This window comes from Electrona antarctica (genome assembly GCF_951216825.1).
Source record: "Electrona antarctica genome assembly, chromosome: 18".
Classification (NCBI taxonomy): Eukaryota; Metazoa; Chordata; class Actinopteri; order Myctophiformes; family Myctophidae; genus Electrona; species Electrona antarctica.
The window spans coordinates 3,441,464-3,455,962 of NC_136799.1; the positions used below are offsets into that span (position 1 = coordinate 3,441,464).

Genomic DNA, 14,499 nt, shown 5'->3' on the forward strand with positions numbered 1-14,499 from the left:
GTGTGGAAATAGAGTGGCCCTCTCCATCGTCAAAGTTGCCCACCCCTGATTTTGAGTATAAAATGATCAGTCTTACTGACTCCCAGTCTGTGCAGTCTGCTGTCTCTGCCTGCAGCCTTCCTATGACTCCCAGTCTGTGCAGTCTGCTGTCTCTGCCTGCAGCATTCCTATGACTCCCAGTCTGTGCAGTCTGCTGTTTCTGCCTGCAGCATTCCTATGACTCCCAGTCTGTGCAGTCTGCTGTCTCTGCCTGCAGCATTCCTATGACTCCCAGTCTGTGCAGTCTGCTGTCTCTGCCTGCAGCATTCCTATGACTCTACCCAGTCTGTGCAGTCTGCTGTCTCTGCCTGCAGCTATCCTATGACTCCCAGTCTGTGGAGTCTGCTGTCTCTGCCTGCAGCTATCCTATGACTCCCAGTCTGTGCAGTCTGCTGTCTCTGCCTGCAGCTATCCTATGACTCCCAGTCTGTGCAGTCTGCTGTCTCTGCCTGCAGCATTCCTATGACTCTACCTTACAACATTCTGTACCCGCTCCAACTGAATTGAATTACTTTCGCCATTTTCTCCTTTGAATTGAATTGAATTGACTGTACCAAGACAGCAGAGGGCAGCAGTACACAGAGCACACACACACACACACACACACACACACACACACACACACACACACACACACACACACACACACACACACACACACACACACACACACACACACACACACACACACACACACACACCCACACACACACGTTGGGGTCTGTGCATGGGCTGGGCTGCTCCTGCACATCGAATATTAAAAAATCACACCCGTGTGAACTGAGTGGTGTAAGGTATTATATAGCCTGATCAGCTGTGGTCTGACGTAATGTCTGACGTAATGAAATCACACCCGTGTGAACTGGGTGACCATAGCAACCATGCTCATTTTTTGGTACGAACAGACACGTAAACTAACAAAGCCAGTTGTAGGAGTGGTTTACACCACTCAAAAAGGGAGAGAAACACTTAATTCAAATGAGACTCACAGATTGTATCTTTACAAGCAAGCTGCTTATCTCTGCTTGTATAGTATAGAGAAACTGTCCTGTCATTAAATCACTACAGTCATACTATAATGACGGAGCATTCCTCTGGACTGTCCTCCAAGAGAGAACACTTTGTACAGAGATGACAGTCATGACACGCACGCACGCACGCACGCACGCACGCACGCCAGCTATCACACAGACACATGGGACCGAAGCTCAAAACAGGAAGTTGGGATCAAAGTACATCCTGTCCTCAAAGACACACGTGGTGGCGGATTTGTCATCGATGATGATGTTGATGACCGAGCGATGACCTCATCTGGCCGCGCTCGTGAAGCGCTGGAGGTGACCCGGCCGGCTAACACGGTCAAAGGTCAAGTTCACGGACTTCTAAGAAGAAGAGGTGATGCTAGGAAATAACTAGGGTGCCCGGAACCTCTCTCTCTCTCTCACACACACACACACACACACACACACACACACACACACACACACACACACACACACACACACACACACACACACACACACACACACACACACACACACACACACACACACACACACACACACACACACACACACACACTGTGATTGGATTGGTGAAAGGTTCTGAGATGATGGTGATGGTGATGGACATTTACAATAGCCCAGAGTGGTCATTGTATAAAGTGTTGTTGTTTTGAACCTACAGTATAGATAAATTAATGCAGAAAATGAACTCTTTTAAGTTGAATACGTCTGTCCTAATATGTTGGACCATCCATTCAGAGTCAGACTGGGACGGGTGCATATCTTTGGTTCAACGTCCTAACAGTCTGACACTACTTTGGTCCGACATCCAAACCCTAACCCTAAACGCACATGGAAGCCACGGGTGAGTCTTAAAGGACCACTTCCCCACTTTTCAACTTATCTTCATATAATTGGTCCTCACTAATGATCATGATAAAATAGCACAATTATTTCTGTGTCTCATAGGAAGGCTGTGGGCAGTTCAGAAACCCGTCCACCAGTGACATCATCAATGGGGAATCCAAGCTAATAGAAACTGCATGCTTTCTATTCCTGAAAAGTTGCAATGCGAAAATGGAAGCCATCGTTCTCACGATAATAAAAATCTAAATATTTTTCCAAAAAATCTTGGTTTAAGAAAAGATCTGCCTAACGATGATGTCACTGGTGGACATCATCTGAACTGCCCACAGCCTTCCTATGAGACACAGACTGAGTAGAAAAAAATGGTGGTATTTTATCATGAACATCAGTGAGGACCAATTATATGAAGGTAGGTTGAAAAATGGTGAAGTGGTCCTTTAACCGGCCACGTATGTCGGGAGCCACAGGTGAGTCTTAACCGGCCACACATGTCAAGGTTGAAGGTTATACTATTGTTACATCTTACAGGTACAGGTACATAAGAGTAGAACTTATTTTTGTTTGGCTTCCTTACAGACAATGCAGCAGCATAGATAGCATAACATTCAAACAACAAAACACAGCAAGCACAGCAAACAAAGGGATAGAATAAGAGTGCAAGAAAGAGCATTCAAAGAGTAAAAAGTAACATATGGCTACATGTGCATGTTTTCCCTGTAGTAGCAAAAGTTAGGTGAACTTTATAAACAGCTTCACAGTAGGTTGTGTTCCTTATATACAACACAATTTAGCCACGGGTGAGTCTTAACCGTATATTGGACTATTAGTACGTCGGACTAATCACTAATGTAGGCCTCTCGTCTGAGACAGGTCTGCCTTCTATCCCCCAAAAAATCACAAGTAAACATGGAGAAGCAGTGTTCGGTTTGTGATTGATTGATTGAAGTATTTATTAACAGTATGCAGAATAGGTAGCCTACATTTCAAGCGCAACTCAATACAAAAACTTGAACTTGAAACTGTGGACGACACCATAAAGCATTACACTTGTTTACAATAGGGTCCACTATTTTCAATTCATCAGAACATTTAGAGACGTACAAATATACACTTCTATATAACAAAAAAACAGGAAATCATCATAAAAGGAGGTAAACAGGGAAAAGATAATATACAGTGAGGGGTAAAAGGGGTGTTTGTCTGCACCAGAGCGGCATATTGTCGGTATGAGCCGCTAACATGTGGCAGTCTGTCCCTGTAACAATGCACTAGAGACATGCATGGGAGATGGATTGCTGAGGTGGAGCGCCACACCTACCATCAGCCCCCAGTATACTTCCCGCACGACTTGCCGCACGCAAGCTGTGCTACTCATACGCTGAGGGGGCGGTGCCCGCCGGGATGGAACCCATGACCTTGAGGTCCAAAGAGGTGAGAGCTCTACCGACTGAGCTACCCGGACACATGTCTGCACCACCATGTCATGACTATACAGTTATCTGGAACAAACTCCCAGAGAGGTCGGCCGCCACTCTCAGTTCTGTAAAATCAAAGCAAAAGAAAAAAACGCTGCCTTTTGTTTTAATCACTCTTCTGTGCCATGTTTTCTTTCCCCTCCTGCATTTATCTTTACACATTTGTATTTCTATTGTACGCAGATGTCCTTTTGTAATGGGTTTATTTTGCTCTGTTTCTCGTACATCAGAATGAATTGCCTTGTTGTTGAAATGTGCTACTGTATATACAATAAACACTGGTAAACGCAATCATTCATCTGTTTCTGCGTTCATTTTCTTACAGATTTTTATTTCTATTGTACTCAAAATGTCCTTTCATAATGTGTTTATGCTCCGTGCCTTGATGTCCTAATGTCTTAACGATGTACGTGTAGAACAGAATGCATTGCATTGTACAAACACCGGCAAACTTGCCCTGCCACGCCTTCAGTGGGGTATCACGAGATGGCAACCTGAACTGAACCGTACAATAACAATACAGTCAGTCAGTGTAACAGACTAACAGTCGTGTTAGAGTGGTCCAACAACTGGTGTGAGTCGAGAAAGACAAGCTCATAGCGCTCAAGATAATATTATTTTTTTTAGGGCATAGAGGGGCGGAACCAGCGGTGGAAAAAGTACTCAAAGTTATTGACAAAGATATTGACAGTATCAATACTGCAGAAAGTCAAATCATACAGACAGACTATTGACTCAAATTCAAGGAAACGAGGGCACTGTTTTTTCTTTATTTTTTGAAGATGAGTTCTCAGATTTCACACACACACACACACACACACACACACACACACACACACACACACACACACACACACACACACACACACACACACACACACACACACACACACACACACACACACACACACACACACACACACACACACACACACACACACACACACACTGCATGTGCTGTCCTTCTTTGCCCACCACCAATACAGGTTGCACTTGACGCAATGTTGCTTCTACAGTTACATTCTACTCTTTGCTGTAGAAAGTGATACAGAAAATCAAGCAAGGTGAAATTAACTTGGCATTACTTTCACCTATCAACAATGAATCAAGATGAAAAAACATGTACGGAAGTGTGTGTGTGCGAGAGAGAGAGAGAGAGAGAGAGAGTGCGGGAGGGAGAATGAGTTCCCCTGAAACATCATTTATACAAATCCCACAAAAGCCAAAAGATCAACAAAGAACAGCACCGCATACGGACTCGTTGAAAACAGGCCTGACAACTCTTTTATTTCAGAAGGCCTTTTTGTGTTGAACTGTTGTGTGAGTGTCAGCAATGTCCTCCTTGTGCCAGTTGCACCACCTTACACTAACTTCAAACTAAGCCTAGTTATAGCTTAAAGATGGAGTGCCACAATTTTTGTATTTTTCCAGTTTTTATGTCTATGAGGTGACAGTATACTTCATTAGACACCCTGGGGTTGTTTTTATGTGCAATGGTGTATTAACTTTGTATTTAGGGTTTCTTCCTGGAGGCTGAACCCTTGACAGTCAAACAGGCCAATGAAATAAACAGTAATATAGTGACATCACACTATCAGCCCCTCCCCTAACCCCTCCCCCTTTATCATACAACTACAGCAGTGGGTGCGGCTTCAGTTCAGGTGAATCACCACCCACCAGGCAAACCAGGCATACTTAATGAACTGGTGGGCGTGCCCACATAAAAACAACATTTTAACAAATACTGTACACTTTTTTGAAAAAGACTATACCTCCTTATAATAACAATAAGACCTGATGATCATGTTTTAGGGTGGAAAAAAAATCACGGCACTCCATCTTTAAAGGGCTTTTAAGCCAATAAGACTTATGCATTAGGACTTTAGCCTATACTCCCGAACTTAATTAGGACTGAACTCAGGTTCTGGTGGTGCAACCCCCCCCACTGGGGACCCGCCCAGTTTGGGAACCACTGCTGGACTAACGAACAATGGCGGGTGAATCAGCGGCTATGAGAGAGGCTGTTTACAAATGTGTGAGAATCGGTCAGACGTCTGAGAGGATGAACAATCAACTCGTTCCTCTGCCGCGTACGTTGCCATGCCGACGGTCCACTCGCCCAAAGCCCCGCCTCCTCCACCTCTTCTACTTCCTGTCATTCATCAGTCACTTCCTGCTGGACACAGGAAGCATCTGAGTCTCCCTGACAACAATGAGCTTTTACTGAATCTGAGTGAACGCAATCACAGGACAGTGTGAAACTGGCAGCGTGTGCGTGTGTGTGTGTGTGGGAGAGAGAGTGTGCGTGTATGTGTGTGTGTGTGTGTGTGTGTGGGAGAGAGAGTGTGTGTGTATGTGTGTATGTGTGTGTGTGTGTGTGTGTGTGTGTGTGGGAGAGAGAGTGTGCGTGTATGCGTGTGCGTGTGTTTGTTTCTGAAAGGGTCATCCTGGTGTTAGTTATCGGACATAACCACACATTTCCTCTACTTTCTGTTTAGAGAGAGAGAGAGAGAGAGAGAGAGAGAGAGAGACACACACACACACACACACACACACACACACACACACACACACACACACACACACACACACACACACACACACACACACACACACACACACACACACACACACACACACACACACACACACACACACACACACACACACACACACACTCAGAGAGAGAGAGAGAGAGAGAGGAGACATGAGTACTCTCTGACAGCTGTTCCTGGAGCCTTGCCCAAACACACACACACGCACGCACGCACGCACGCACGCACGCACGCACGCACGCACGCGCGCGCAAATTGCATGCATTCGATCAATGGAATGTGATCACTACAATATGGCTTTCAAGTAGAGATGGATCACTGTTGGGTTTTTTTCTTTGAAATGTCTTCAAAGTGTGTCCTTATGGCACGTTAACGTTCTGTCACTCTGCAGTCCACTTCATTTCCCCTCCTCATACAACACATGACAAAGGCTACATTCCAACGTATAAATGACAGCCTCTTCAACCCAAACCTCATGAACCCAAGCATCCCTATACTCTGGGGGGAATATGCAGCGAGAACAGATTAGGTGTAGAGAGGAAGAGGAGGGGGCCTAGTTTGGACCCCTGGGGGACCCCGGACAGCAAAGTACTGTAAGTGGTTAAGGAAGTGTCTTGTAAGATAGGTGTTATCAGCATGGCTATAGGACCAATGATGACCCTGCATGAACTAATGACTTACACCCAGATTTTGGATTGCTGACATTGTCTTCCAAATATCACCTGATGGTTTGAAAAAGTCTTATGTATGATGCCCTCATAGTCAGAGCAATGGTTCTCAAACTCTTTTGGCTTAGTGTTGTTAAACATTGCTAACTTATAGCACCTTACTTTTATGTCATATTACGGCACATAAATAGAATACAAGAATACTTGCTGCAAAACACACTCCCCCCGAGGCAAATCCGGTGACCTGGGATTGGTCTCCAACCAGACCTGAAATTTCTAAACGTAATGTCAGTAAAACTAGTGTGCCTACACCTAACCTTATTCCTAAATGTAACCTCAGAAAACTATGCCTAAACCTAACCTTATTCCTAAATGTAACCTCAGAAAACTATGCCTAAACCTAACCTTATTCCTAAACGTAATCTCAGTAAAACTATGCCTAAACCTAACCTTATTCCTAAATTTAACCTCAGAAAACTATGCCTAAACCTAACCTTATTCCTAAACGTAATCTCAGTAAAACTATAATTAAATCTAACCTTATTCCTAAACGTAACCTCAGTAAAACTATGCCTAAACCTAACCTTATTCCTAAACGTAATCTCAGTAAAACTATAATTAAATCTAACCTTATTCCTAAACGTAACCTCAGTAAAACTATGCCTAAACCTAACCTTATTCCTAAACGTAATCTCAGTAAAACCTATAATTAAATCTAACCTTATTCCTAAACGTAACCTCAGTAAAACTATGCCTAAACCTAACCTTATTCCTAAACGTAATCTCAGTAAAACTATAATTAAATCTAACCTTATTCCTAAACGTAATCTCAGTAAAACTATTATTAAATCTAACCTTATTCCTAAACCTTAACTGTGAAGTTGGCCGACCGGCCAAGGCTTCAAAAAGACAGAAGAGTCCAAGAATGCCCTTTTAAGGTTTTTATTGGCCTTTCCAGTCCAGCCTCGGCAAAGACGAAAAACAAGACTTGGCCAAAATAACAGATGTACAAACACAAACACACTTGAAGACACTCAACACTACTGAACAACACCTAAAACAACGAGAAGCTGTAACAGGACATAGCCTTACTTTCCAAAGGGCCCTGGCAGCTCTCACTTAGGCTGTTACCTGTGTGTCAACCAAGGTCTAACTCACACACCTCAGCTGCAGGCTCCCTTTTATAGGAGACATACCAAACCACATCACAGCAATTGGCAATTCAATTAACTCTTTTTTATCAAAAGGCCGATGCACACCTCAGAAGGCTAGTAACAGGTGCGTAGGGCAATAGAGCATACATAAAAAAGGGTATCTTTGAAAAAACCAAGAAAAGGTCCCACACACTGTCAGACACTTTTTTGGGCCACCACAATGCTTTTCCAATGGGAGTCACATGGTTTGATCAAACATTTGTGTTTGATTGCTGATTCCTCCCCCCTCATCAAACAAAAATGTTTGGTCAAACCATGTGACTCCCATTGAAAATGAATTGGAGCAGCAATCAAACAGCAATCAGACATCACACACGGACCGACCATTTGTTGTGTAGGTGTGTACGAAGCCTTAGACCTTCATCAGGACAGACAATCATTGCCGCCTGACCTTTTTTGTTTTTTCAAAGATACCCTTTTTTTAAATTCAATTAACTCACCATAAGCGAACAAAAGGCCAATGCGTTAACACACCATTACTGAAGGTTACCATTAACTTAAACATGAAATTCCAGACATCCATTCATACACAAACTATAGTTTTGTTTTAAATAAGATTGCTCTCGAATCAAACACCCCTCCTCCTCTGCAGCACTTGGCACCTTCCCAATCAACCGGAATGCCTCTGCAGAGGGGAGAGGTCTTAGGAGAGGTCTTAGGGAGAGGTGGGTGACTCACAATCACTTCAACTTCAAATCAATAAATACATTAAAAAACATTAGTAGTATACTGTACTTCTGCAATGCATTTCAGTTACAGCATCAATAAATAGAACATACAATTTACAACTTGACCCGCCACTTCCAAGCCGGCTGATTGATAACGCTCCACACGTCCTAAACTCTTCTCCCTTCTGGCTCCAAAACTATGGAATGCACTTCCCATCACAGTCAGAACTGCAGCCTCACTCCCAATCTTCCGCCGTAGTCTGAAAACCCACCTCTTCAGACTCCACCATGGCCCGTAGCACTTGCCCTAGCCTAGCCCCTTAGATAGATGTATGTAGACTTAGGTCACATTCCCACCTAATACTTCGGTAGACTCGATGCGAATGGGAGGAGAATTGGGACTTCTTGCATATTTAATTTACTGCGGTTTGCCTTCACACTGTCATCCGCAGCTATGGAAACGCAGCAGGGGGACCTTTATCAATGTGTTCCATTCATAAACTATAGCCTACACAGTGAAATATATGGTGATCAAAATTGATTCAAATTATACTCATAACGTGCATGTGTCGTGCCGTCTGGGACTGGACCCACCCCTCTCTCTCTCTCTATACGCACGCAGCCACGCACTGTTCTTTTGGGCATGGAAGGAACAGCGCTGAGCGCACTGATATAACAGACAGCAGCGCAAAATGTTTACAAGTTTATCGAGATGAAAGTCCCTACTCCCCACACAGTGACAGCACTCCATGTTTACGGCACGCACAGACAGACAGACAGAATATTCTCTAGGCTATAATACACTGCAGTGTTTTTATGTGTTTCCTTAAGCAATTGATTAATGTACTCGTCCTCATTTCGATCAGGGCTTCAGTCTGCTCATTCGACCACGTCTATCCACGGTAACGGGACATCTTTGCGCTGCGTAAAATATGCCTTCTCCGTCTCCAACTGTGTTCAGCTCCCCACCCGCCACATCGTTTGCTTCATTTCCTTTATTTACTGCGGATTGTATTCACACCTGCACTGAATCGTAATCTAGTGCGATTGGATGCGAAGTGAACCCCCGTTTTTGCTCGGAGTAGAATGCGGTTCTTTGATACGCATTTGATTTCGAATGAGCTTTCACACCTGCCAAACGAAGTGCACTTTCTGACAATGCGCAGCAGGATTCGTTTTAATCGCAGCAAAGCTCTCTGGTGTGAATGTCACCTTAGAATTTAGATAGTATTTTAAACAGACTTATAGCTTGTTAGGTAGACAGCACTAGAATTGCATTTTATGCACTTTATAGTACACATGTATAATATATAATATAGTATAGTATGTATAGTTTACATAGATACTCCACTGTTACGTTCTTAGCTTACGCATGTTTCATGATAACTACTTTTTATATATGTGATGTATGCCATGCTTTTTTGTTATTGCTTAATGTAAATCTCTCTGGATTAAGAGCGTCTGCTAAATGCCTAAATTGTAAATTGAGTCTGCTGCACTCGAAAGCCGTTTCAACCAATCAGATTGCTTCCTCGAAATGACCTGTTGTATAATATACAATATTTCACAAGGAAAACTTGAGAGAATATCCGTTTACATTAGGACAGATTGAACATAACTTTATAATTGACACACACTTGAACCCCAGCATCTCTATTCTAGAGCAGGGGTTCTCAACCCGTGGGTCGCGACCCCTCGGGGGGGTCGCCAAATTATTTTGGGGGGTTCCCAAATAATAATATTTTATTTTTTGCAACTGAATGGCTAGAAAATGGAAATGAAGAGTTTACATAGTACACATAGTACATGCACCTTCCCCAATGATTATATCTGGTTTCAGTATTTATTTATGGTGTATTGTCTCTATTATTAAGGTTATTGTAGCAGTCAATTTATATTGGGGGTCGGGAGGGGGTCCCGAGACATTGCCAAAGCATTTCCGGGGGTCCCCGTCTAAAAACGTTGAGAACCCCTGTTCTAGAGGGAACATCCCTCCTAGTGCAGTACAAGTATAAGAGGGTTAAATTGGTACATAGATATAATAAGAATTCTGCAGCACCCAGAATGTGCGGCACGGCACCCACTTTAAGAAGCCCTGCATGAGAGAGACTGCATCTGTACTAACAGAGAGAGATAACATTAATGTTATGAATTGTATTGTTGATTCATTTCAGGTTTAGGCTGACTCCTATAACGTGACATTTTGTTATCCTGGGAATAATAAATAGGCTACAGTGCTACACCATCTACTGATGACCTTTTCAGCAGTAGTGGTTCTCAAACAGTTTCATGTCAAGGACCCTCAAATTGATACATGTTCTGGCTGTGGACCCCCAAATAGCAGAGAACCAAAAGATTGGTCAAGGTTTGTCAAGGTTTCCTTCAAACAATGTATACCTTATAGGCTATGTATTTGCTGAGTGGAAGCGTCTTATGTCCAAAACGTACTTTTACTGACTTTTCAGGATTCAGAATTCAAAAATAGCCATTTGCCACGACACGTTTATTATTTTCTTTTCCCCTTTCTTGAACATTTCAAACGATCTTGTTCTTGTACGAGGAGGGTACAAACCTGCAGACCTGTGATTTAACAATAAAGTTGAAGTTGATCGGAGGCTGGGAAACCCCTCAGTTAAACAATGATACTAATGTTGAAATGTGTCTTTGACACTTTGATCAGTGGCCAACATTAGAAGACCGTGCTTGTTCTGGGCAGGTCACCCAGTAGCCACCGCCAGTAGAGGACTGTGATTTTACCGTTTAAATAAAGGTTAAAAGTCGGTATATATGTCTTCAGAAGTCGACAGCACACATAATGACTTTTTTCCCTTCTTTTTTCCCCCGCTTTAAGTTCTTAATTCCTCCACCGCGAGGAGGAAGTGGAAGCTTCCTATCAAGTCCCAACACACTTCCTGCGCTTGTTGTCTTGGAGGGGAGGGGACTGAGAAAGCAATCGGCATGGGCTGGGGGCATCCAGCCTGTTAGGGCGTGTGTGTGTACGTGCGTGCGCGTACGTGTGCGTGCGTGTGTGCGTGCTGGGGGCTACTGTGCGGCTCCCAGCAGAGTGCCAGCTCCCATGCAGCCCAGAGCTCAGAGTGAAGCAGGAGCGAGCGCTGCATGCAGGAGGATCATGTTGTGTTAACGTCCTCTGTATAGGTGACAGGAGGACCGTTCAGCCTGAGTGTTAACGTCCTTCCTATAGGTGACAGGAGGACCGTTCAGCCTGAGTGTTCGACCGACTGGGAGATCCAAAGGCCGTCGGGGGGGACAGACAGACAGGGTGGATCTTCTCTAAAGCACCATGACGGAGGCGTCTCTGTGGGGTCTGGTCCTCTGCTGCGCTCTCCTCGGGGTCTCCGACTCCGCTGGCGAGACGCGCCACCACTACGTGGTGCACCACGACGCCGTGACTTTCGACGACGCCCTGAGGCAGTGCTCCCACTCCTCCCGGGAGGGAGGAGGAGGGGGGTCCCTCACCACGCTGGCCACCCAGCGGGAGGTCCAGGACGTGCTGGCCGCCGTGTCTCCCTCGCTCCCGGACGGGCCCGGCGGGCCTCCCGGCCACAACTTCTGGCTGGGTCTGCGGAAAGCCAAGACGGACTGCGTGGTGCCGCACCTCCCCCTGAAGGGCTTCAAGTGGACGGCGGACGGCAGCGAGACAACGCAGGTAAACAACCCCCTCCTCCCATGCACTTTATGGAGGCTCGCGGGACAGCGGGAGCACCTTTTTTGCGGCTTTTTCTTCCTTTATTGATAGTAGACCGACAGGAAATGGGGAGAAAGATGGGGGGGGGGGGGAGTCGGGAGTCGAACCCGTGGCACGCCGTCAGGCTGGCTCAGCAGCCTATAGGTGTCCGGACGGTTGAGTTAACCGTCAGGGCCAGAGGGAGCACCTTAAAGGCCTATTCATAGTCCAGTATTCGGTGAAGAGGTGACCTGACCACCACCTCTTCACCAAAACCTGGACTATGAATCTGCATTTATAGTCGTAGACTCACCTTCCCTCCGAAGGTGAGTCTACGAGCCACAGAGCAGTATAGAGTCTCCTTCCTGCCAACATCAGACTAAACAACACATAAGAACTTTCTCCCCCCAATGCTTATGGTCCTGTGTCTGTGGTACTCCTTGGTCTTGTTGTGATTACGTCCATTTGTTTTCTGTTTGGTTTATTCGTATACATTATGCTGCTGTAACGTATCAATTTCCCTGCGGGGATAACAAAGTGTATACATCTCATCTCATCTCAGGTGCACGGCGGCTACCGCTGGAGGAAGGAACCGCCGGAGACGTGCACGGCCCTGCGCTGCCTCATGCTCTCCATGGAGTCCCGGGAGGACTGGGCACTGACGGACAGCAGCTGCAAGGCCAGACACCCCTTCATATGCAAATACGTGGTCGCGGTGGACGCGGAGGCAGCGCCTGCAGAGACGGACGGACGTCAAGAGACGCGCGACGTAGACGTAGAGACGTCGGACCCTGTGACGCGATTACCCGCTATGCCGCCTCACCCCGACGCTAGACCAACGACCACGCCGGCAGCGACACCGACATCTTCACCGCCGGAACAACCGACACAACCACCCCGCGCGCCACCAACACCAACACAACCACCACCACCTCCACCTCCTCCTCCTCCATCATCATCGCCGTCGTCGTCACAACCGCAACCACAACCACAACCCCACCCCGGGCTGGAGGTTATGGGCGACTGCAGAGACGCGCCGATCGTCAACGGCTCGCGCTCCCTGCGGCAGCACCCCGACCAGCCCGGCAGGATGACGCTGGAGTGCTGGTCCGGCGAGGAGGTGGAGCTCAACTGCTCCGAGGCCACGACAGGGGGCCGCTGGGAGGTGGCGAGCGGCGTGCTCCTCGACCGGCTGGACGACGTGTGCGCCCGCTGCGATGCCGGTTTCGAGAAGGACGACGCGTGGACGTGCCGGGACGTGGACGAGTGCCAGAGCGCCCCCTGTGGTGGCGGGCCGGGCGTGTGCGTCAACACGCCGGGCTCGTACCGCTGCGTGTGCTACGACGCGCAGGGGGCCGCGCACGACGAGGGCTCCGCCGCCTGCTTGGCGGTGACTCCCGGCGGGGGAAGGGGTGGGGCCGAGGTGGAGACGGCAGACCACGGCGCCCAGTCTGGGATCCTGGTCCCCGCGCTGATCGCCGCCGCGGTGCTGCTGCTGCTGCTGGCGGTGGGCGGCGTGGTCGCGGTCAGGTGCTGTCTGGCCAGACGAGCCAAGAAACGAGCCGCGGAGAAGGAGGACGACAAGATGGCCATGGACGCCGCTGGCCGCCACAAGGACGCCATGGAAACCACCAATGACAAAGAGGCGATTTGAAAAGACTATATAAAGGTCCTTTCAGATGAGCAGCGATTAACGCGCGTAGTAATTCATTTTCAATGAAACCTCCGGGGGGTTTTTTGTACGCGTGGAGAAGTCGAGGGGCGACAACGCAAGCGTATTTACGTGCTGGGCAAGGCCCCGTGAAATTGTTCGCACACGTGCTCGTTTTGTGCACACGTGCTGGTTTCGTGCACACGCCCCTGACTAACTTCATCTCTTAAGAACAGATTCTGAACTGGGAGGCCAATTCAAAGGAAACAAACAGCAGAGGGTGCTGTTTCTTTTGTTTTGTTTTTCTGCCAATGGGTTCCCAGATCGCGACTAACTAGACCTGGATTTGTTTTATGCTTGCGTTGTGGCGCCCCTCATGAGCACACCTGGAGCAGAGCTGTCGTTGATCCAGGCGACAACGTCTGCGTTAATCAATACCCATCTGAAAGGGGCTATTGGTGGATGATGTTTGAAAAAAGAGACAATTTGGTTATATGTTTCTGAAAATTATCTATATTATCTAATTATCAATTTTTCTGTCTGTCTGTCTGTCTAAATTAAAGGTAGGGCAAGTGACTATCTTTGGTTAAAATAAGTGTTAAACAGCTCTATGTTAAACAGCTCTATTTTGTGATAGTACTCATTGCTATAGTGTTTGTTCAGTAACAGCTAT

The 14,499-nt window shown here is 46.5% G+C and overlaps 1 protein-coding gene across 1 annotated transcript; it reads left to right on the forward strand.

Annotated features, from left to right (window-relative positions):
- The first annotated feature begins 11,637 nt into the window (after window positions 1-11,637).
- On the forward strand, window positions 11,638-14,292 carry clec14a (C-type lectin domain containing 14A). Its single transcript, XM_079527649.1, has 2 exons — window positions 11,638-12,157; window positions 12,738-14,292. The coding sequence occupies exons 1-2, from the start codon at window positions 11,792-11,794 to the stop codon at window positions 13,827-13,829; spliced, it is 1,458 nt and encodes a 485-aa protein (XP_079383775.1). The 5' UTR covers window positions 11,638-11,791; the 3' UTR covers window positions 13,830-14,292.
- The last annotated feature ends 207 nt before the right edge of the window (window positions 14,293-14,499 follow it).

What these genes read in the sequence shown, in the direction of transcription:
- clec14a (XM_079527649.1), top strand. Translation starts at nt 11,792, where the DNA reads ATGACGGAGGCGTCTCTGTGGGGTCTGGTCCTCTGCTGCGCTCTCCTC. An exon ending in ACGGCAGCGAGACAACGCAG is followed by an intron (nt 12,158 to 12,737) that starts GTAAACAACCCC and finishes ATCTCATCTCAG; the next exon opens with GTGCACGGCGGCTACCGCTG.